Raw genomic sequence first — 24,070 nt, 5'->3', positions numbered from 1 at the left:
CCCACCCAGCCACCACATAACCCCCACGTGGTCCCCACGCGGCCTGGCGGGGCTCCTGGCCTCACTCACTCCTGGCTTCCCCACCTGTCAGTGAAAGGATGGCATCTAAGGTCACAGGAGGGCAAGCTGGGGAGCAAGCCAAGCCTCCCTCCCCTCCCTGCACCCCAAATGTGGAACTGAGAATGTCCAGGACCAACAGGAAGGACCGATTCCACCACACGGAGGCCCAGGGCCATCGGAACCCAGGGCCCAGGCCGATGTCCGCGGGGGTCAGCAGAGGGCAGTGGCGTTCGGGACACAGGCTGCAAGTGGCAGGCCACCCTCCTGAGCCCTCTGGTCTCCACATGGCCTAGTTGCAGCCCCTGCCCAAGAGCCCAACTGTGGCCAGCAGCACTGGATGGAGAAGCTCGAGGCAAGCAGGACAGGTCTGCCAGGGCCAAGCAGACTGTGCCCCAAGCACCCAGCTCCACCTCCCGCCCCTGGGGCTACCACAGCCCTCCACAAGAGCCAAGCTCCAAGACGGCCAGTCAGGGAGCAGAGAGAGCCTGTGGAAAGTGTGAGGGATGGTCCTGAGACCCCTCAGGGGCAAGGGGCTGCAGCATGCACACAGGCTGAGGAGCGAGCGTGCTGGGCCCAATGCCTGGCCCTATGGCTGCCGGCGGGCACCTCCCCACCACATGCAACGGTGGGGGGCAGGAAGGGGAAGGGCTGGAGAGACTGGGGGACCCCGAGCAGGCAAGACAGACATCCACACACAGAGAGCAGACAGTGGACAAGGGAGACGGGGGGAGGTGGGTGAGGAGCCCACGGTGCAGAGGGCGGGCAGGGCTGGCCTTCCCCCACCTGAGTCTGGTCTTCACGGGGTCTGGGTGCAGAAGAGGGTGGCCTCTGGCTCTCTGAATATCAGAAGGAGAGAGCCCTGGGCCCAGCACTGGGACGGATCAAGCCCTGCCCTACCTAGTAGAGGCGTTAGACCAGCAGGCCTGCAGACCAGCCCCCAGGAGCCGTCGGAAGCTACCAGGAGGCACGGGCACCCTTGTGGGTGAGCAGACCCTGGTGGCCCCTGCTTCACCCAGAGGCGGGGCAGCACGGTGGCCCCTTCGCCCGGCTCCGCCCAGCGGTCGGGAAGCTATTTGGGGTCAGTGCACCCGAGCTCTCTGCCCTGCTGCCGCCTCGCTGAGGGCGGTGGGCGGCAGGCGGGCGGGCAGGCAGACCTCCAGTAAGCAGAGAGTGGGTGGGAGGGGCAGCGCCGTGCAGCAGAGCCATCCGTGCGGGGTCGGCGGTACCTAGAATGTCCCGGACAGCATCCACACAGGGGCCCTCTGCTCAGTCTGCCTCTAGTGGAAACAAGGCACAGTTAGACGGAGCCGAGGCTGCGGGGCAGCGTGGGCACCGGAGCCCTGCCCGCCTGCAGCCCCGAGGCCGGGGAAGCATCATGGGGACCACGTCAGGGAGTCTTGCACCGGCCTGGAAAAGAAAAGAGGCCTCTATTTTTGGGAGGAAATCCTGCTTTTTCCTCCAAAAATAACTTTTCCTTCCAAAGCCAGAGTGAGGTAGGGTTCACGTATTATTTTTCGCTCTGACCATGCCAACAAATAATACATACGCCGTACTGCGCGGGGCACAGCACGGACAGCACGGCCCCGGGAGGGCTGGGTCGGCAGCACACACGGTTCCAGGAAGTGTTCACAATCCCTGAGGCGTCACCAAGCCCAGCTGGTCCCACACTCAACATGGGCCCCCGTCTGCCCAGAAGACGGCATCTGCTGGGAACCAGAGGGAAGCAAAGGAGGAGCCTGGGCCCTGGACCCCAGACTCCCAAGGACTTCATCAAAGCCAGACTCCCTCAGGGGCTCATCTCTAGTCTCAGAGGACCCCTGTAGTGCCTGCGACCTGCCCAGTGAGACCCCTAGAAGAGCCACTAACGACCTTTGACATTTTCCCAGGACACCCCCCAAGGCCCTGGAGCCACCCTCTGCACTGAAGCGTCTTGAAACAAAACCGAGAACAAACAAGTGCCGACAGGTTTTCATCTTCTCGCCCTGCCCCGGTTCACGCTGAGACAGTCACTCGCAAAGTCTGCCTAAGGGCCCCAGACAGTAGCCTCGGCTCGGGGGAGAAAGGGGCTCCTGTACAGAAGGGCTCAGCGCGGCAGTCCCCCACCATTTAGACACGGATAGTGTCCGTCACACGCTGTCCACCGAGAACCTCTCCAGTTTGGACCAAACCCACAAATCCCAACACAGTCGAGTCGCCCGAGATGCACTCCTCCGGCCCTGCATCAACAGCGGAATGTTCTAGACTTGTGCTGTCTGAGGCGGTGAGCACAGCCACACGTGACCACTGGACACCTGCACGCGGCTGGGGGGACAGAGGGCTGATTTACCGAGCTTCAGCTAAGCAGCCCCAGTGGTCAGTGGCTCTGAGCGGGCTGGAAGCGGGAGGGGGAGGCGCCCTGGCAGCAGCTGTCCCCGAACTGAGCTGCCCTGATACTGAGGCACTGTGATGCTGCCCTGTGTCAGGTGAAGGCCAGCCAGACGGCCGCGTTACTGTGAGAGAAGTACCTGGCAGGCAGCAGGCCCTGGGGAAGCCTTCAGGCTCCCTTCTGAGTGCCCAGGCATCATGCAGGACCAGACGGCACAGACAAAGGGAAACCCAGGTGCTCCTGCCTGAGAGACAGAGGGCAGAGGATGGGGAGCTGGGAAGGGGTCCTTCAGGCACAAGAGGGAGGAGTAGGGAGTGGGTGGGACAAAACCAAGGGCAAGTTGGACCCCTGAGTAGCTGGTCGGCACAGCCCCAAGCTCTGCTCCCCACTACGCTGTGCCCACCCAGACCTAGAGAAGCCCGTGCCAACAGTAGGATTGCGTCAGGGCCCCAGCAGCACCAGGAAGCCCCTGTGTGTCCCTATGTCCCCGTGCAGGGTGGGCTCCAGACCCAAGGGGCAGGCAGAGGCACCACTGCGAGCTCCCCACAGTGCAATCACACAGACAGGGCGCCTAGTGGGTCTCTCACCCCTCAGACAGTTCAGAACCAGCCTGTGTGGACAAATGCTGAGCCGATCCCCAGCAACTTGCTGTGGACACTGAGGGAGACAGGCCCTGGTCCCAAGGCCCAGGGGGGTTCTTCAGCCTCAGGGACTGTCCCTGCTCTCACCACATGGTGGGCACCACCCAGTCCTCCCAAACCCGAAGAAGCCTCCCCAGTGCCCGAGGCCCCGAGTCAGGCACTGGCCCCCTTAACATCACATGGACACACACAGCAAAGAAATGGAGAACAGTGTGGGGAGGAGGGCAAGGCACAGAACATTCCACAGAGAACCCCGGAGGGCCCACCTGTGTCCTCACCTGGAGTCCTGCTTTTAGGCCACCTCATCCCCACAGACAGAGCAGGCGTGACAGGGCCCAGGCAGGGCAGGGACAGTGAATAAGAGTGCTTAGGAATGGGAGGCAAGAGTTTCCGGATGGGGGAGAGGAGAAGGCAAAGGGGGGAGAGAGAGAGAAAGAGACTGAGAAGAAATTGTTGGGAGGGGGCTGAGGCCTTGAAAACCAGCAGGGGACCGAGGCCGCCTTCACCAGGCAAGCGATCTGGGGTGGGGGACAGCCTGAGTTGGCTGGGAGGGGCCTCCCTCCACCGTCTGAAACAGGCTAGGGGCCTGCCAGCCCAGGCAGCTGGCCACTCTCCTCGCCAACAGACTCCCCTCGGGCGTTATCAGGACGGTTGACAGCAAAACGTGGCGCCACGTCTCCTGGGCACCCTACCTGCTGAGCGGGGCTTTGTGCACACCCCTCCCCCTTGACCACAGCTTCATTGACTGCTCCATCCCACGTGCCAACAACAGAGAGAGGCCAGAGTCAGCACTGGGCCTACACCAGGGCCCCCTGACTCCACTGGGAGCCCCTGGAGCCTCTGAGTCCCCAGGGCTGGGTTGTGCTTTTGGCTGATTCGGGGCAGGCACTGTGACCTCAAGTCTAGGCCCCACAGTGCCCTCCCTTTGGGGCTGGGGGATGGAGGAAGAGTGCGTCCCCCACCCCTTCCAGGGTGGAGAGGGCCCTGCTGTTTGGAATCCCTGCCCAAGCAGCCTCAGGAGGCTGGTCTGCAGGGAGGATGGTGGGCACCATCCACCTCCAACCAGGGTCTGGGGCCCAGACTCGCTGTGCAGCATGCAGGTGGGGTGCAGCAGGTCACGCACAGGCAGCCTGGCAGCAGTCAGACTTGGGGTTGGTGACTGTCTCCACCCCTCTCAGCCTGGACAGAGGAAGGTGTTCCCACATGGTCACTTCTCCAGGCTTTCCTGTCTCTACACCTGCCTGACACAGCCAAGGCCAGTTCCCAGGTGACCACCTGTCTGCTGCCCACACAGGGACTAGCATGGACATCAGAGGGATGAGAAGCACTTGCCCTGCCCTGTCAAGGCAGGTTCCTGAGAGAGTAGGACCCCAAATGGGAGAAGGTGTCCAGACCTCACCAGGAGGATAGAAACACCCAACCTGCCTTACACCCTCTCAGACCGAGGCCTTCAGCAGCCCACCTCTGTAAAGCAGCAGTAGGACCCCCCCGGGCAGCCACCTCCCACCAACATACTCTGGATGCCCCTCTGAGACCTGGCAGGAGGGAGGGTGCCCGTCTAGCTCCCAACTGGGCCTGCCTCCCCTCCACTGGTTGAGAGCTCAGGCTGCCAGCCTAGAGCTGGAAGGGTCCTGAGCTGGCCTCGTGGCAGGTGGGGGAGCCCACCGAAAAGCCCCCCAGCCACCTGACCAAGCACTATCAAGCAAGTCCAAGGTCTGGAAGGCAGTGACTGCAGGAGGGGTGACAAGGACCAGCGTCACCAGGAGCCTTACACACTCACACACGGGCCTGCATCACCAGAGCCCATAGTTAGGTCTGCAGCCCTCCCCAAAGGACACACGGGCATAGAGACAGACACGAACACGCCGCGCACATGCAGCCGAAGACGCCGAGCAGCAGGAAGGGGGTACCGACCTTGGCGACGGCTCCGGCTGAGGCTCCCTCCTTTAAAGAGAGAAAGAAGAGGTTAGCGCCAGCCCCAAGTGGAGACTCTCAGTCAAGGAGGAGGGTCTGCCCCGCCCAGTCCCTCAAGCCTGACCCTGTCACCACATCCTGACAGGAGGGACTCGGAGGAGACTTGGGCAGGTGCAGAAACGCCCCAGGAGGCCCTGTAGGGTCCGAGGAAAGAGGAATTCTGGAGGCAGGCACACAGGGCAGTTTGACCCTGAGGCCATGCCCCTGCCCCCGACACAGTGAGGAAGGCTCCGTTTACATCAGAATCATGGCAGTACTGACAATGCCTTCACGTGAACTTCCCCCTCCACCCCAGCAAGCTCTAACAGGCCCATTTAATCCCGCAATTTCCTGACAGCACCATGCTGCTTTCTTCCTTGTCTGTGTTTAACTTAATGGCAGTTAACCCCTTTAATGTGATTTTCCAGTGGGGGCCACCTTCCTGGCCTCACTGCACCTGCAAGGCCACCCTGCCTGTCTTATCTGGGGCTGGTCACTTCTACAGTGACACTCATACAAACGAGTGAGAGCTTGGTGGCTGTGTTTTTCCCGGGTTCACCCGGAAGATTGCCGGCCAGCCCCTCGGACCCTGGAGACCACTGTCCAGGTGGATCCTGCTTTGCTAAGTGGACTGTCTGTTCTCTAAAACCCTGTGCAATGTGTAGCAAGTCACCATGACGGGGACAAGAGCAAAGCTGACAGAGCAGAGGCAAGACACTGGGCCTGCCTGGGGCTGGGGACCCCAGGACCGGCCCCTGGACCACTGCAACTCCCCTCAGGACACTCCCAGACCTGCCAGCTCTCCCCAGCACCGGCCGCCTAGAGCAGCGACATGAGGTCACGGTGACGTCAATTCTGCCTGTCCAGCCATTTCTGCAGGTCTGGTCTCACAGCCCACCCCCTGCCGTACATCGGGGACAGCCCCGGCCTCTGTGTGCACCCTCACCCCCACTTCTCCTGCAGAACAAGCCCATCTCCTCTGCACACCTGTGGATTTGGGGAGGCGAGAGGGCCAGTGGACACCCCAGGGCCAGCACCAACAATGCCCTGGGCTGGACATGGAGCCCCGGGTGTGACCCAAGCCTTTTTTGCCTGCGTATCAGGAGATCCCTGACTGGTTGGCTGAGAACTCACCCGAGCCGCGGGTCCCTCAGGAGGGCTAATGCCCCTCCAGACCCAGCCAGGGAGCCCCAGGGGACATGCAGTGCTCTGACCACACACTGGACTCACAGTGGAGGGTGGGCTCCCGCAGACGGACCAGCCTGCCTGCCCTCCTGCCCCACCCCTGGTGCCGGAATATTCCATAGCCAGGGGTCTCCCGGGCAGCGACCGCAGCATAGGGCAGCTCACAGGCGGCCCACCAGCAGCTGTGCAGGTCACCCTCGGGCCCCGAGGACTGCTCACTCCACAGCGGTGCCCACAGCAAGGGCGGGCAGTGTGCTTCCCCGCAACCAGAGGGGCCTCCCAGCAGGTCCTGCCCCCACAAGCATATTCTCCTGCTCGGGACCCTCCCTCAGCCCCCAGCCCCACCTCCTGCTTGGGGGCCCTCCGTTGGCTTCCCCCCAACCTCGCTGAGACCAGCCCCCCGCACTGCCCTTTCCCTATGGCCTGCTCCTGGGGCCTCTCCTCTGGACGGGCCCCAGCACCCCTCCCCGCATCCCCTCCAGACTCCCTGCCCTGCCCTGCCTTGGTGCTGCCCCCTACACTCTCTGCTTGGGGGGACCCCTCTCCTAGCACCCCCTCCTCTTAGCTTCTTACCCAGCCTGTCCCATTGCTTGGCCCTGGCCCCAGCCCCTCCCGCTCCTCCCGCCCCAGTGCTCCCCTCCCGCACCCCTCCCCGCAGGGCCTCAGCCTCAGTGTGAGCCCCTTGCAGGGGGGCAGCTGACCTGAAGGTGAGGCCAGATTTGCTCTTGAGGTTTCGCAGCAGCTCCAGCTGGTTGAGAGGTGGGATGAGCCTAGGGGACGGAGGGGTCAGAGTTCAGGAGGCCCCACCCACCCTGTGGGCGGAGCGCCCAATGTGGGGTTGGCAAGGAGGGGCCTGCAAAGGCGGGGGGCTGGACGCCAGGCCTCCGGAAAGAACCCCAGAGCAGGTACAGCACTGCCCCCTGCCTTCTCCTCCCCCCTACCCTAACAGCCCCAGGGGCATGCCAACTGCATGCTAACACATCTCTCAGCAGAGCCGTCCTGCCCTGGCTGGGCAAGTCAGGGTCACAGAAAGGGCCTCTGCTGGACAGAACCCCCATCACGCCTGTGGGGTATGCCCCGGGTGGCCCAGATCCGCAGAGACCCCACAAGCGGCCTGGCTCTGCTTCAAGCCCCCCTCCCAGATGGATCAAGCCACTCCACAGCCCCTCCTGCCCCACATTCAGTTAGTGTGCGTGGGGCCGGGATGGGGGGGGACAGCTCAGCTGAACCGTGCCCCTAGAACCTCCAACTCAAACCCAAGCCCACTGCCATGGAGTCAATTCCAACTCACAGCGACCCCCACTGGGTTTCCAAGGCTGTAAATCTTTACAGCTGCCTCATCCTTCCTCCACAGAGCAGCTGGTGGGTTTGAACCACCAACCTCTATCATTAGCGGCCAAACGCCCTAACCACTGCACCACCAGATGGCCAGATACTTGCACACCTGTGCCCTCAGCCTTGTCTCCTAGGAGGGCCGGCCCCTCCCCTCCACCCCGGCAGCCCTGGTGACACATGCACTTTCAGGGACTCCTCCGCTCACCCCCCTCACCCCCACTGCCCAGACCCTCTGGAGACCACTCCCAGAGGCCCCCATGGGACCCAGAGCCCCACACCCACCTCCATCTTGTCCTTCCTGCCCTGTCTGGCCCAGGGCCATCTCTGACCACAGGGGAGGGGGCAGGGGGCTTCTCCTCTGTGTCCCTCCTAAAGCTTCAACCCTCCCTCACACACCCTCCCCCACACACCCTCCTCCGCAGACCTCTACCTGGCACTAAGTTCCCATGGCCTGGGATCGATGACCACAGGGCATGCTCCTCCCTTCCTGGAGGACCCAAGTCCTCAACCTGTATGCAGACCTGAAGCCCCGGCTCCCTCCTGACCCCCCACCCCTGTCCTCCCTCCATCTATTCTGACCCCCATCCCTCCCTCCCCCATCTGCACTGACCACCCTTTGCCTCCATCTGTCTATTCTAACCCCTCCACTCCCCCCCAATCTGTGCTGACCCCTCCCACCCTCATCTCCTAGATCTTGGGTTTCTGTCACTCCCCCTCAGACACCCTCAGTGCCCCACCCAGTGCCTTCAGAAGGAGATGCTGCCCCACCTGCACTCAAGGCCCCAAGGGACCAGCTGATTCTCTGGCCCTGCTCCAGGCCTCCTCCAATTAGGTCCCGCTCCGCCCAGATGCTCAGGAGGATCTGTCCCCCAGCACCCCTGAGCTAAGCTGGTCTGCCCCGCTTATGGTCTCCCTCCACCTGCAGAGCCCCTCCCACACCCAAGCAGCCCGGTCCCAGCCCTTGCCCAGGCCCGCTGGTCTCGGCAAGCCCACCAGACTACCCCCGGCAGCTGGCAGGGTGTGAGCAGGTCCGCTGGTCCCCCTGTAGCCCCAGCAGATGGCTCAAGGTGGGGCTGGCTGGGGGGGGGGCGTGCACACCCTTCAAGCCCCACTCTCTCCCCCAGACAGTCCGCCCACCCTGTGGGTTATGGGTTAGGAGGTTGAGTGGGAGAATTAGAGGGTTAGTCAGGTCAGGCCAGGGCAGTCGACTACTCCACGTACAGTCAAAGCTGCCTCACCCCCACACACTAGGCCACCAGGGTCACAACTAGGGTAAGGAGCAGGGGTCCAGGGTAGAAACACGGGGGTCGGTGCCTCGAAGCCAGGTGGGACATGCCTGGGACCCACACAAGGCAGCAGCACTGAGGACAGACTGGGGGGCAGGCGTGCACACACCACACTGCACGCAGCTCTGCCCAGCCCTGGGGGGACGCCCGGGGGAGGATGAGGTGTAACTTGCCAACAGGAAGGGGGACAAGATAGGATGTGGTCGGAGAGGGCTGAGGACGCAGGCCCACCCTGGGAAGAGGTTAGCACTAGTCGGCGGGAGGCAGTACAGAGGGGCAGCAGGCTTTGGGAGGGCAGCTCCAGCGACCAGACCCCAAGGGGCAGCCTCCCACATGTCGAGCACCTCACTCCTAGGGGTGGGTTGTGGCAGCCACCTCCACTGGCCTGGTGCCCCAGGGCTCAGGGGTCCAGCAGTGGCAAGGTCCAGCTTCTGCCAGCACCTTTGTCTCAGACAAGGTCATGAGCAGAGCCTGGCCCCCGCTTCCCCTTCTGGGGGAAGTCACGGGAGTCAACAGGGACGGGTTCACACGAGGCTCACCCTGGGCTGAAGAGCATTCACTATTCGGCCCCACTGTCAGGGATGGAAGGACTCCATAGCGGGCCCTCAGCAGGCAGCCTCCCAGCGCCCCCATTCCCCACCTGGTGCAGGTGCAGGAGCCAGGGTGACAGGTAGGAGGTGGAGGCAGAGACGCAGAGGGAGAGCCTGATGGGCCCAGACGTGTGCTGCCACCCCCTCCCCATTTCTGGGGGCCCCCCCATCTGCCAGCAGGAACAGAGGAAGTTCATTCTAGCCGGGGAAGTGCCTTTCTCCCCAGGGCTCCCGAGCTGCCACTGCAGGCACCCCATCTTGCTACTTGAGCTTTGTTTCTGGGTGTGGAGTAGGGGAGGGGACCCCAGCGCTGAGACTAGGCAGGGAGGATGTGGGAGGACAGACACAGCAGACAGACGGGGCCAGCAGCCACAAGCAGTGCCAGGAGCGTCGGTTTGGGAAAGGAGGGTTAGGGGAGAGGAGCAGGGTCCCCTGTGGGCTCCAGGGGAGGGGTGTCAAGGTGAGTGGCCTTCTGGCCAGGCCTCCCCGAGCGTGGGCCACGGCGGGCTGTGGGGCTCCTCGGGGGCCAGAGTCCCCAGGCCGCCGCCAGCCCCAGACAGAGCGACCACCACACACAGGTCCGTCCACAGCCGGCATGCGATCCTACCTGGAGGCCCCGTACGCTTGGGTTTGAGAGCTTCCCAAGGGTTCACACACACACAGGGAAAAGAACGGAAATTAAAAAGAACGGGATCAGAAAAAGAAAAGCAACAAAAGAGTCGAGGGAAGTGGGGGGAACAACAGAACAAAGAAAATTAGCTTGCCGCTCCGGCCAGGGCTGTGGTGGAGCCCTGGTGGCCCTGAACACCGCCCGGAAGGCAGGGCAGCGCTCAGCCCCCAGAGCCAAGCAGCCCAGAACCCAGGCAGTGTCTGGTGGGCAGCGTGCTGAGAGTGACTGCCGGTACCCAGCATCCTCTTCCCAGGTGACTCACCCTGAAGAGGAGGGGGCAGGGGAGATGGCAGATGTGGGTAGGGGGCCAAAGGGGGTGCAGGCGGCCTGACCATCGCTACTTCAGGGCAACCCTGCCCTGCCCCCAGCCAAGCTCTGCCCCCTCCCCGTTCCTGAAGGCTCAAAGTGGCAGGGAATACTCCCACACACAAGGGGAGCCTTTGAGCTGGGAAGTCCCCAGGCTCATGTGGGCAGGGCAGGGGCAATGTCCACCCCAGAGGCACCTGGGCCTGCACCAAAGGTGATGGGTACACTTGAGCCAACAGACCGTGAACTAGTGAACTGAGGCCTGCTGACCATGATAATGCCTGGAGCCTTGCCAGCTGGAGTTCAACACCAGAGGCCGTTTCAGCCTCCCCTGGGTGTGTGTGTGCTGTGTCCTTTGGGGGCACCTGGGAGCACGAGAGGTATGGTCTCCTGGTCCTGGCACCCAGAGCCTGCCTGGATGGGGTTCATTCTCCTCGCCAACCACAGGGACCCGGGTCCCCTGGGGGTGGAAGGCTAGTCTTCCTGAGGTTGACAAAGCTCAGGAAGCCTGCCTGGGACCCCCAGCTGGGCATCTGCATGTCCAGAGCAGAGCCAAGCTGGGGACGGGGGGAGCGGTATTTTCTCACACTGCCAAAGCAATGTTCACACACAATGCAACTGACAGCAAAGGACCAAAGCCAAGGGAGCAGGGGATGGAGGCAAACCCACAGCACTTAAAACAAAGAACCAGGACTAGGAATAAACCAGAGTTCCTTTATGGAAAACACATACACTGCAAGGAAAACAGAAACAAAATTAATCAAAGTAACGAGTGACAAACAAAAAACAGCCTAAGAACAAAAGGAAGCTAAACAGGACTGACACTCAGCCGTCACGGGGGCGGGGGCTGCAGCATGGCGCAGTACCTGTACATGGGCACGGTGACCGTGCGCTCGTAGTACTGCCACGTGGAGTGTAGGTCCGTTCGGGAGAGGTTGGTGGCATAGAACCTCCAGGCAGACTGTGGAGGAACATGGATGGGCTGAGCCTGGTAAGCAGGACCCCCAGGAGGGCCTGCCTCCCCTCCCCAGGGACCAGGAGCTACCAGATAGCTGCACTGACACCCCAACGTCCAAGTCTCCCACACACTGTGGCCAGTAGGGGCTGTACCAGGGGAGTGGGCCTGGGGTCCCCTGGTGATGGCCAGGGTGAGGTCAGTTTTCCTGCTTTCTGTGAGTGTGGTCACTCAATGGATAGGTTTCCTTCTGCTGAACCACCCTGCGCTCCTGAATACACCTCGTCTGTGACGGTGCTCACCGCCCTAACATGCTGCTGGCTTGCATGGGCTGTTCTCTGGAGGGCATTTGCATCTACTTCATAAGGGACATTGGCCTCTGGTTTTCTTGTGGTTCCTGTCGGGCTTTGAGTTAGGATGTGTTCTGGTTCCTTAGTGCCTCTCTGACAGGAATAGACCACAAATGGGTGGCTTGAACAAACAAGTTTCTTCTCTTACAGTTTTGGAGCTAGAAGTCTGAGTTCAAAGTGCCAGGCTCTAGTGGCTGGGTGAAAGCACGTCAACCTTGGGCTTCAGCTCTGCCTCCTGCTCCCAGCCCTCTGAAGTTGGAGGTTTTTCTTCACTGATAGCTGCTGGCTGCTGAGGCTGACAAACCCAAAGTTGACAAGTGAAAAGGCACAGTGCCGATGTTACCAAACCATTGATTTAAATCCAGGGACAGGCCCAAGGTCGGCAGAGCATGGTGGGCTGCTGAATGAAGACTTGGCTACATGCAGGGTCCAAGCATGCCAGAAAGCTGCAGACTGTCCTCGAAGCTGCTTCTTATACAAGCGGCCCACATCCCTAAGGCAGCTACTCAGCTGCTCCAGTAGACTGCACCACGGAGCTGACGGCCAGTCTCATCATGGGGAGTAACTCCATCCAGCCGCCAGCCACTCAGCCAGGCCTGGCCAAGGAGACACACAACCCTAACTCCCCCAGAATGTGTTCCCCTTTTCTATGTCTTAGAAAAGCTGGGGAAGGACAGGTATCAATTCTTCTTTAAATGTTTGGTAGAATTTGCCATCTGGTCCTGGGCTTGCTCTGTTGGACTAAAAAAAAAAAAACCATTGCCATCAAGTAGATTCCAACTCACAGGGACCCTCCTTGGGTTTCCGAGGCAGTAAATCTTTAGCAAAGCAGATTGCCCCTCTTCCTTCCACAGCTGGTGGATTTGAACCACCAACCTTCTGGTTAGCAGTCAAATAAATGCCTTAGGCACTGTGCTGCCAAGAGCTTCTGATTATTGACTTAGCTTCTCTACTTGCTACAGGCTGATCCAGGTTTTCTATTTCTTCTTGAGTCAGTTTGGTGGTTGGTATGTGTCTAGGGATTTGTCATCCAGGTCTAATTTTTTGGGCATACAGTTGCTCACAGTATTCTCTCTCTTTTCTGTTTCTGTCAGTCAGCAGCAATGTCCCCACTTCCAGTTCTGATTCTAGGAACTGGAGTCTTTTTTTTTTTTTTTTTTGGCGAGTCTTCTCTATTCTTGATGAGCCCAGCTACAGGTTGGTCAGTTCTGTTGATCTCTTCAGAGAACCAACTTTCGGTTTCATGGGTTCTCGCTATTGTTTGTCAGTTCTCTTCCCATCATCTCTGCTCTAGTCTATTTTTTTCTTTTCTTCTTCTGACTTTCAGGTTATTCTGGTCTTCTTTTTCTAGTTCCTTAAGGTGTAAATTTTGGTTGTTGATTTGAGATCTTTCTTCTTCTTCAACAAAAGTATTTACAGATACACATTTCCCTCGGGGTCCTGCGTTCACTGCATCTCGTACGTTCTGGTCTATTGTGCTTTTAATTCACGTAATGTTGTTGAGTTGGTGCCAACTCATAACGACCCCATGTACAACAGAACAAAACACTGCCTGGTCCTGCACCAGCCTCACAAGCCTTGTGATGCCTGCATCCATCTGCAGCCACTGTGTCGATCCATCTCATTGAGGGCCTTTGTACCATAGTGTTTTCTAATTTCCTTGTGATTTCATCTTTGACCAGTGGATTAAGTTCTGCATCTTTGTAAAATTCCCAGGCTTCCACTTGGCCAGAGAAGATACTTTGTGTGAGTTCAGTCTTTGAAAATGTATTGCAACTTGTTGCATGGTCCAGCCCATGGTCTATCCTGGAGAATGACCCGCCTGTGTGTGAGAAGAACATGAAGTCGGCTGCTGGCGGGTGTGTGTTCTGCACTCACCAGGTCTAGCTGGTCTGCAGTGCTGGTCAAGTTTCCACTTCCTTGTTTATCTTGTCACAGCTGCTCTGCCCATTGTGGAGTCTGTGACTGTTACTGCTGAACTGTTTGTCACATCTGCCAGTCTTTGCTTCACATATTTTGGGGCTCTTTTGTTAAATAAAGAGATGTTTATAACTGTTATATCTATATGCATGTGAAAACGGGACAATGAATAAGAAAATCAAAGAAGAATTGATGCCTTTGAATTGTGGTGTTGGTGAAGAATACTGAAAATACCAAGCACTGCCAGAAGAATGAACCAATCTGTCTTGGAGGAAGTACAGCCAAAACGCTCCTTAGAAGTGAGGATGGTGAGGCCTTGTCTCATGTACTTTGGACATGTTGTCAGGAGGCACCAGTCCCTGGAGAAGGACATCATGTGTGGTAAAGCAGAGGGTTGGCGAAAAAGGGGAAGACCCCCAATGAGATGGATTAACACTGGCTGCCACAATGGGCTCAGGCATCGCAAGGACTGTGAGGTGCAGGAACGGGGAGTGTTTCGTTCTGTTGGACGTGAGGTCGCTATGAGTCACAGCCAGATTGATGGCCCCTAACAACGTGTGTGTGTGTGTGTGTGTGTGACATATGTAATCGTCACAATGGCCCTTTGGTCATTCTATCATGTCCTCCTTTGTCTCTGTAGTGTTCTGATGCAGCCTCTTGTCTGATGTTTGTGTGGCCACTTCAGCTCCCTTTTGTCTCCTATTCACATGAATTAACGTTTTCTGCTGTCACCTTCTGTCTCTGTGTCTTTGTATCTAAACAGTGCCTCATGTCTCTTGCAGAGGGTCTGTGGATCACCATGTGCTCCAATGCATTCTTTCAATCTCTGCTTTTAACTGAAGATTTGAATCCATTTACATTTAAGGTGGTTCCAGCCACGAAAGCCTCGCTGCCCTCCTGCTCCTTGCTGTCTTGTAGAGTTTTCTGTCCTTAGTTCCCTCGTTACTGAGCCCTCTCGTCTCTACTGGAGCTCGTCCCAGTGAACTGTTTGATTCCTTTCTCATTGCCTTTTCTGTACATTTTTTACTTCATTCTTAGTGGTGAGCCTGGGGGTTACAAGTTAACTTCTTAAATTTATAACAATCTAGTTTGAATTAACAGCAACTCACCTCCAACAGCACAAAATGCTCTTCCTGGACAAGTCCGTCCCACCTTTACATTGTCTCTGTCACAGACCACATCTTCATACACCATGTGCCCGCAAACACAGACGTGTAACTGGTGTTTTACACACTTGTTTGACGAGTCACACGAACTAGAGATACAGAATACTGGCTTTCACTTGCCTGCATGGCTACCGTCAACAGTGATGCTACCAGGCGTGACTAGCGTCCTGCCTAGCATCCATCCTTTCCCACCTGCAGGACTGCCTGTGGTGCTTCCTGTAGGGCAGGTTCTGTCTCTATTGAAGCCCTCCGTTTGAACAGACATCCTTCTGACTTCCTACAGGCCTTCGGTCATGGTTTCTGAGCATATTTAAGAAGTTGGTTTGAGGTCTCTGTCTGGCTTCTTCAGGGACAGTTTCTACTGGTATCAGCGCTGTCACAGAGAAGACAGAGCTCGTTCTCCAGCCTCCAGGGGCACCCTAGCACAGCTGGCAAGGCCTCTCCTGCTGGTGCTTCAGAGCCTGGCCTCAGGGGCTCCATGTCAGGAGGCTGCATTCCTGAGCAGGGATGTGTCTTCTGGCAGGACAGTGTCCAAAGACTATGAGGCAGAGGTTGGCCCCGGCACCCATAGCTTCCAGGACACAGAGCCTTCATGCCTTGAGGCCACAGAGGGTCCCGGCCCCTCCCGGGGCCCCCTCTTTCCAAGAGCCGGGACCACAGCAGGTTGCAGCTTCCTCAGCCCCAGCTCCGCCCAGCAGAAGCCTCAGCCTCCCACCTCCGAGAGGAAGCAGCAGAGCACCAAGGGCTCCGGCCCAGCTGCACCTCTGCCAAAGCGCTCCGTGGCTCCACTCAGCCCTTCGCGGGCTGCCAGCCTGTGTCTTTCCTCTGGGAAGTCCCGCAACCTCAGCCCTGAGACCAGAGTGTGTCCTAAGGTGCAGGCGTCTCAGACACCACAGGGAAGGCCGTGACAGCGTGTGGGATGCCTTGGGTGCAAAGCTACACACAACAGGGACAGAGGCACCGAGCGCCCAGGCAGGGCAAGTGGCTGATGTGCTTGGCTGCCAACGGGAGGGCTGCAGGTTCGAGGTCCCCAGAGGCGCCCTGGGAGAAAGCCCTGAAGAAGTCCTTCAGACAAAGCAGCTGCTGGGAACCCGACGGTGGGCGGCCGTGCTCCAGCGGCAGGAAGCCGCCCGTGCCAGAGCTGCTGCGGGCCAGCTGAGTGGCTCCCGCACTGCGAATCCACGTGGACGTCAAAACACATGAGGTGAGGGGCATTTCTGTGCTGCTTTGTACTTTTCTGCATTTAAAAAGTAGCTGCTTAGAGGCTTGACAGTAAGAGAAAAATACATGAAAGTGGTGATCCAGGGCCTAGATCACAGGACCTACGTCTTTAAGGACATAGAGGCTGGGTCTGCGTGCGGCAGGCAGTGAGGATGCCGGCGGCCCTGAAGGGCAGCCAGGCCGGTGGATGCTGAGCAGCCTGCAGGAGTGTCAGGCCCTTGTCAACTCCCCTGGAAGTCCTGCTCTTCGGGGTTCCCCTTGCATTCTGGGGCACCATTTAAGGCACCACCCTTGGTGACTCCCAGGTTCAGGAACACTTCTAGGTGCCAGGGTCCCCAGTGAGCTGCTGGACAGGGGCGTAAGCCCAGGGTAGGACAGTGCTGGTCCACAGTTCAGGAGTGTTTAGGGAAGACACAGTTTATGGTTCAGGTGAGCCGGGGGGCGGGACAGCCTGGGGTCCATGGCTCAGGTGAGCCCAGGGGGTGGGACAGCCCAGGGTCCATGGCTCAGGTGAGCCAGGGGGTGGGACAGCCCAGGGTCCATGGCTCAGGTGAGACCAGGGGTGGGAGAGTCCAGGGTCCTGGCTCAGGTGACCCCAGGGGTGGGACAGCCCAAGATTCTTGGCTCAGGTGAGCTGCGGCATGGAAGGGTAAAGGGTCCATGGCTCAGGTGCGAGTCAGATGACATGGTTCAAATCCACCTCCAGCTCTCCTTGCTCACAGTGGCAGGTTCCATGTATTGTACTAGATTACTTTTACATGGCTTTTCTCATCATGACTTGTAACTTTCACCAAAAGACTGGGTGGGACTATGCAAATAAGGTGCTTGTGGCCACCAACAGAGTTGTACAGCTTGCTAATAATGCACGTAAAGGACATGGAATTCCTACAGAGGCGGCCCGTGTAGACAAAGTGTGTGGAACCCTAAAGAGGAGCTCAGTCCGTCTTGCCATCCCAATAGGCTTAAGGAAGCCAGTTTCAGTTGCAAGGAGACCTCATTACAATGAAGAAAGAAGAGCTAAGAACAGAATGTACCCTTTGGACATGGGGTCCCTGTGCTGAGAAGAACCTCCTGGACCCAGGAGACAGATGAGGCTGTAACGCCAGAAGCAGAGAAAGACGGCAAGAAGCAGCCATAGACAAACAGCGGTGGCAGAACCGGGAGCCTGGCATGGGATGGTACAGTGGGCTTCCTGGCCCACCTAGCAAGGCAATTACGGTGGGCGTGCCAACCTACGGAGCGAGAGAGCCGAGCACCTTTGGGCGAGGCTTACCAGCAGAGCGGGGTGTCCCTGAGCACTTACTGGCAGACCATGAGCAGGGCAGAGGCCAGGCCAGCCCAAGGCCCACGGAGCTGAGGGAAGCCTGAGGGCCTGAGAAGGCCTGCCTTTGGGCACAGCTGAGAAGAGACTTGCCGGACTGAAGAACGATGTCCCAGGTTGTTCCTGATCCTGAGTTGAACCTGTTACTTCCTTAATAAGCCCCGTAACTCTGAATTTCCTGCGGCCATTTCAGCGACTCAAACCCAGCAGAGACGCAGACAGTGCCTTAGGAGAGACGGCTGCTTTTGAATTCGTGAAGAGGAGGGAGAGAGATCTGCCAGGCTTCTGCCTCACAGGAATCAGCCTTGGCTGTGGGTCTTGGTTTTTCTTCCCTTTTGTGAAACCAGACGAGATCATGTGCCCCCAGTACACCACCATTCTTCCGTTCCACGTCTGTGTGCGTGGTGAGGCACCACCTCCCTGGGACGTTTGAAGGGTGGCCTCCAGCCACAGTGATACCCCCCACTGAGCACTGCTGGGGCTTCTGCCTCTCCTGAAGGTCTAGATGCTCTAAACACCCTCGTTCCCCACACCTGCAGTGGGGGAGAGGTTACAGACCTAGGACCCCCCACAGATGAAGCAACACCTGGTGTCAGCTGCCTCACGCCAAGCCCCCAGCATCCCTGGGCAGCCAGGTGCAGGGACCAGGCCCAGTCTCTCTGAACTCACCTGGATGAGGCCAGCTGCAGGGTTCCGCCGCTTCTCAAAGTGTTTCTGCCGATGCTGCTCTTGAACCTTCAGGGCAAAGCCAGACCCCAAAATGCCCTGCAAGTCACTTGGGTCAGACAGAGGCATGGGACCCACGTCCCCAAACTCACCAGGATCAGAAATGCATCCGAAGGACCCACATCCCCAAACTCATCAGGGTCAGAACTGCATGCCAAGGACCATGCCCCTCAAGTTCATAGAGTCAGAACCACATCCTGCGGACCCACAGCCCTAAGTTCCCCAGGGCAGCTGGCTGTACCACGTGGTGTGCCCCCACCTCAAGCTGCAGTCCCTCAAGGGGTCAGCGCCCAGTGCAGCCTCTGATTGGCTGGGAGCCTGGGAGACCCTGTGGGGACCCTATACCACCAAACCACAGCCCCATCCAAGGTGAGGGGGACTCACCGCAGGGAGAGCAAAGAAGGAGACGCCGATAAGAGTGAACGTGGCCGCCAGGAGCCTCCCGTTCCAGGTCTGCGGGTATTTGTCTCCATAGCCAATGGTTGTCAGGGTGATCTGGGGACAGCAGGCTCCAGTCACTGGGCCATGCCCACAGAGTTGCTCCGAGGTGACACCCCCAGGAACACTGCCTGGGCACCCTACTTTCCTGTACATCCAAGGGCAGGCCAGCAAGGGCAGACCCACCTGGGGCCAGGACAGACAGGAGGCCACCCTCCAACCCAGGGGCCCTAAGGCCAGCGTTGGGAGGGCAAACTCAGTCCCACAGTCCCCCAAGCCCCACACAGCCTACCACAGCCCCCCCACAGACCTCCACAGCCACCCCAGACTCTCATAGCCCCCCATGGACTCCCACAGCTCCCCAAGGTCCCCCACAGCTTACTACTGCCCCCCACTGCCTACCACTGTTCCCCACAGCCCCTCACAGCCCCCCACAGCCTATCACTGCCCCCACACCCTCCCATGGCCTCTCACAGCCTTCCGCAGCTCCCTACAGCCCCCAATGGCCTTTCACAACTCCCCGCAGCCCTCCGTAACCTCCCACAGCCCCCCACAGCCCCCCACAGCCTTCCATAGTCTTCCATAGTCCAGCACAGCACTAGAGCAAAGAGAGCCCCATCATGCAGCACTCCCGCACGGGTTCAAGGATTGCAGGATTGACATCTGTCAGTGAGTAGGTAGACCTAGCCAGGCCCAGAACCCCAAGGTGCAAAAGTGTCATGGGTGGGGTGGCACAGGTGAAGACAGCCCCAGGATGGTGGGTGGGTAGGAGGCCTAGCGAGAGAGCCTGTGGGCCAAGGTCAGAGGGGCGCAGGTGGGGACCAGGGGAGCATGTCCCACAGAGGAACAGGGTACAGGGGCTGCACTGTACCCAGTGACCAGAGGTGCCAAGAGACCAGCAGACAGACCAGGCCCAGACACCAGCAGACAAACCAGGTGAGATGGTGACATGGGCAGACAGGAGGGAGCACTGGCCAGAGTGCTGGAATGTTCTGGGGTCACGTGATAGGAGGCCCTGCAGGGAGCTGAGGCAGCCCAGATAGACACAGATGGGCAGGACCCTCTGGGTGAGCAAGAGAGAGCTGGTGCCCCAGGGATGGGCTTGGGGGCGGGAGTGTTGCTTTCTTCACATAAACCAAACACGTTCCCAAGAGATGCACATCAAACACCACAGACCAGCAACCGAGTCTGTCCCCACGCCCTCCAAAAGCCTGACTATGTGAATCAAGGAACAGGATGGGGTGCAGCCCACAGGGCCCTGTGAAGGGTGCCCAGCCTGGCTCTCAGATGCCACGACTCGACAGCCTCCCCCCAACTCAGCCAAAACCCTGGGAGTGGTAGTGGGAGTGGGGTGGGAGGGAGAAGCCCAGCACCCACCAAGACGGGCAACCCCTCGATGAGGAGGCCACAACTCACCAGTCCCCACCAGAGCGCGTCCGCGTACGTGTCAAAGTGGTCATTCTCGCCTTTTTCCGCCAAGTACACCAGGAAAGAGGCCAGGATAAGGCACAGAAAGCCGATGTACCAGGCGGTGACCAGCTCCTGCAAGACACATGGACCAGGTCACCCTTGGCAAGCCGCTGTCCACATACACACACCTCCACCTGAATCTGCCTCCAAGCTATCAGAGGCCCAGGAGGGGGTCCTGCTTGAGCTCAAGCCTGGAGGGGGTGCCAAGAGTTGCTCCCCACAGCCTGTGTACCCCAGTCACTGGGGCTCAAAGCTGGAGGGGGCTGCTAGTTTCACAGCCCAGTCACCAGCAACCCTCTGCTTCGCAACTTAGAGCTGAAAACCAGCTGGTGGGTGGCAGTCAGAGCTGAGTCCTTCAGCTCTCCCACCCCCACCCCACGTCACAGCTAAGCACCCCCATGTCAAAGCTGACACCCCCACGCCCACATCAGAACTGACAGCTCTACAGGCTTAGAAGGCCCACCCACCAAGCCGCCAAAACCCACTGCATCTACCTGGAGAGAGAGAGTCAGCCCCTTGGCCCCAGACCTGGCCTCATGCTGCCTCTCACCCACAGGACTCAGATGAGGAAGGGGCCCACCCAGGAGCAGGGTGGCCACGGCCCAGCAAAGAGGGCTCTCAGCCACGTGCGGGCCTGGAACAGGGCTAATGCCCATAACATCCCACCCTGCAGCCACCACAGAGAGCACCTTAAACAGCCGCCCTGCCTAGTGCCCAGGGCAGGAGACCTGACCCAGCACTAAGGACCTGGGAAACGAGACGCCCAGCCCAGCACCTGACTCTAGGTGGGGAGGCCTCTCAGGAAGGGTCAGGGGACGGCAGGTCCAGGACAAGGAGTTCAGAGAGCAGGGGAGGGAACTGCTCACATGCCACCAGCTTCCCAGCGTGCTGAGGCCAGAGGCCCCTCAGCCACTCCCGCGATGGGGGTGGGCAGCCCTAGCGCAGCGCACAGGCCGGCTGGTGGCCCTGGGTCCGAGCCTCACCTTGCTGTGGGCGTAGACCACTGAGCCCAGCAGCTTCCAGGTGCCACCCCTGCGGTCCATGCGGATCATGCGCAGGATCTGCAGGAAGCGCAGGCTCCTCAGCGCCGATGTGGCGAAGACGTTGCCCTGGGAGCCGGCGGCCAGCACAGCGATGGAGGCGATGAGGACCATGATATCTGCGGGAGACCAAGAGGCCAAGGGCAGCGGGGGCGGGGCCAGGCTGCTGGGAGGTGGGGCCAGGAGCTGGGGGTGGGGCCAGGCGTGGGGAGGGGCCAGGTGCAGGGGGTGGGGCCAGGCTGCGGGTCGAGGGGGCAGGCTCATGGTTGGGGTGGTTCGTGGGTGACAGCAGGCGGAGGAGCAGGTGAGGTTAGGGCCATCACCATCCCCCACACAGCCAGCATCCTATGGGGGTCCCAGGACAGGCTGCCTGGCGCCCTGTCAACTCCGCTCGTGCGCTGCCCCCACTGCCAGCCTCCCGGTACCACAGCCCCTCAAGGAGAGGTTGTCAGTCCCTGTGTCCCGTCTTGGTCGGCCCCCATCCCCCCACTGGAGTCTCACCTATCACGCAGAAGGGCTTCCTGGCGAACTTGAGCCGTCCTCGCCAGCCACGGTAGCGGCAGCAGCAGCCAGCGGCCCAGATCCGCACAAAGTACTCCACGCCAAACACCACGATTGTGACGATTTCCTGCAGGGAGGCTGCTCTGAGGATGGGGCCTCCAGGAAGGGCTGGGGCTGGAGGGCGCTCAGACCCCACATGGCCCCAAAGGGGCTGCAGGGCAGGCTGGCCTAGCCATCACTGGGCAGTTCTGTCAGATCATGCCAGCTCCCCAGAGGACCATGCCCGCTGGACCAACCCAGGCCTCTGACCTGGTCACTTGGACACTCATGCAGGGTGGTGGGAGGGCAAAGGGAGTTGAGAGAAGAGGAGTCTTAGTTGGGGTGTGGGGTGTGGAGGGTTAGGAGAGAGCCATGCGTCACTGGACCGGGGCAGGGGTAGGGCCTGAAGGACTCAGCAAGGTCACCCATGTCGGGGTGGGGGTACCACTGTGGTCACAATAGCCAGAAAGCCCCCACCACACACCAGGGGCTGGGGGTGCAAGGAGGGGTCTCCCTGCCCTGGGTGCTCTCCCTGGATCAGGAGGCCAGGCCCGAGCGTGAAGATGGGGCTGGGGGTCAGAGGACACAGGGCCCCAGCTGGGGGAGGGCTCACCAGGATGTAGAGGGCACCCTCAGAGCTCTTCTCGTATTCCTTGATGGTGGAGAACACAGACAGCACAAGGCAAGAGAAGACGAGCAGAAACCTGGGAGGGAGGGGCGGGGTCAGCGGGGACCGCACAGGGCAGCTGGCCCACCGCCCACCGCTGCTGCCAGGAGACGGGAGCAGCTCGGCCCTCCTGAGGGCGGACACAGGACTAGGGAGCCACTGTCCCCCACAGAGACTGCTCCAACAGGGCCTCTGCTGGGCGCGTCTTCAACACTGGTTGGGGAAAGCTGGGCTGACCTGGCCCAGCCAAACCCAGGGTCCACCCAGGGGGCGAAGTCCCTGCAACCAGAGCGCTGTCCTCTCCACCCCGAAGCCACTGCCCTGTCTCAGCCCTGGTCCTCCCTGATGGCCCCCCGGGCCCTGCTCCTCCTCCCTGAGCTGACCTCAGAGAGGTCCGCCTTCCCAGGATGACCCACACCTGGAGATGCCAGCTGCGGGTTCAACAAGGCCACACTGGAAATGGTTCTGTAGTGGAAAAGGGCAGCATGAGGGGCCCCACGTCACCCCCACGTCCCACCTGCATGCCCGCTGGACAGTTGTGAAGCAAACTCCGAATGATGCAGCATCGAATCAGTATATATTGTTGTATGCATTTCAAAACACGAAAACCCAAAACCCAAGTCAGTTGACATCAAGTCAACCACGACTTGTGGCGAGCCCACGTGTCAGGGCAGAGCCGTGCTCCACACAGTTTCCAACTGCTGAGGTCTCCGAAGGATGTCACTGGACCTTGTCCAAGGTGCCTCTAGGCAGACTCAGTGAGCACCTCTCAGGGCCTCTGAACCACGAGGACTCAGGGAACCAGAAGGGCAACATCCTTGTCACCCTGAATGCCAACAAGGACCCGAGGACCACCAGGTGCCCAGACTCAAAGTCCACACACAGCTCACATGTGTTTCTACTTAGAAGTCACCACCCAGCCCAGGGCCACAGTGCATGGCTGGTATGTCCCCTAACTCTCCCACAGTACGCTGGGCTTCTCTCCTCCTTCCCAGCTGCCAGGCCCAGAGGAGGTCCCCTGGACAGCTGGTTGTATGGCCCAGTGTCACCATGCTCCCGGGTGCTGGGGTTGGAATTAGCAGACTGCACCTGCTGGCTATCTCTCCAGGAGGCTGTCTTCTCCACCAGGGGGCGCATCAGGCCTGGTGTTACTTTTCACATTTGGCTCCCTGAGGCTTTGGGGCATGCAAGATGGAGTTACTCTATTACAGCTCCTTCATGGCCAGGTGGAAAACCCATCCAGAGAGAAACTGCTAGAAAGAGGACGCCACCTCTCTGGCCCCAGGTGCGGCTCACACAGAGGAGACTGCAGATGCTGCTCCCTTTCCTTTTCCCTGGGCCAGTTTCCAAGCTTGGACTGATCCCCTGGGCACTTCCAACACGCCACTTAGGTCGTTCCACCCCAGTGGAACCTTATGAATTAGTCGCTTGGGCCAGGTCTCCCTGATGCTCAAATCACCCAGCATGGGCCACCTTGTGCGTGGAAGCAGTTCCGTGACTTGTGGCCACCAGGGGCCAGTTCCATCCCAACTGGGGGATGACCCCCTACGTCCCCTCCAGGGCAAGAGAGTGTAAGAACACGGTTCTGGGCAGAAAGGGTCAGGTCCCTGGGACCAGGAGAGGACAACGGGGCCCGAGACCGGGCACGGCGGCACTGGGTGGGGAACGCTGACTCAGCTGTTCTGGCAAGGAACATCCCGATCGATGCTGAGAGAGGCTGAGCCTCACGCTGGCCACCTCCCAGCTCCCAGCCACAGGCCTGCACCCTGACATACAGCGGCCTCCCTCAGACCCCCGCCCCCATCCTCCAGAGCTGCAGCAGGAAGGGCCTGCGAGCTACCACCACTGGTAAGGGAAGTGCCACT

General features: G+C 59.6%; 1 protein-coding gene across 1 annotated transcript in view; it reads right to left on the bottom strand.

The window, feature by feature from the left end:
- Positions 1-24,070, bottom strand: part of KCNQ2 (potassium voltage-gated channel subfamily Q member 2) — a 56,313-nt gene that overhangs the window by 12,727 nt on the left and 19,516 nt on the right. Inside the window, exons 2-11 of the mRNA XM_042782794.1 lie at positions 22,152-22,242; positions 21,500-21,626; positions 20,942-21,117; positions 19,905-20,030; positions 18,435-18,545; positions 17,994-18,089; positions 11,258-11,352; positions 10,023-10,052; positions 6,906-6,974; positions 4,981-5,010 (exon numbers count right to left, since the gene is read on the bottom strand). Coding sequence (XP_042638728.1) covers positions 4,981-5,010; positions 6,906-6,974; positions 10,023-10,052; positions 11,258-11,352; positions 17,994-18,089; positions 18,435-18,545; positions 19,905-20,030; positions 20,942-21,117; positions 21,500-21,626; positions 22,152-22,242 — 951 coding nt within the window. The remainder of the gene's footprint in view (positions 1-4,980; positions 5,011-6,905; positions 6,975-10,022; positions 10,053-11,257; positions 11,353-17,993; positions 18,090-18,434; positions 18,546-19,904; positions 20,031-20,941; positions 21,118-21,499; positions 21,627-22,151; positions 22,243-24,070) is intronic.

The sequence above is a fragment of the Orycteropus afer genome, unplaced genomic scaffold (genome assembly GCF_000298275.1).
Source record: "Orycteropus afer afer isolate SDZICR_OR568_19922 unplaced genomic scaffold, OryAfe1.0 scaffold00469, whole genome shotgun sequence".
In the NCBI taxonomy this organism is placed as follows: Eukaryota; Metazoa; Chordata; class Mammalia; order Tubulidentata; family Orycteropodidae; genus Orycteropus; species Orycteropus afer.
The sequence above is the reverse complement of the archived record's forward strand: the minus strand, read 5'-3'. Positions and strand labels throughout refer to the sequence as shown.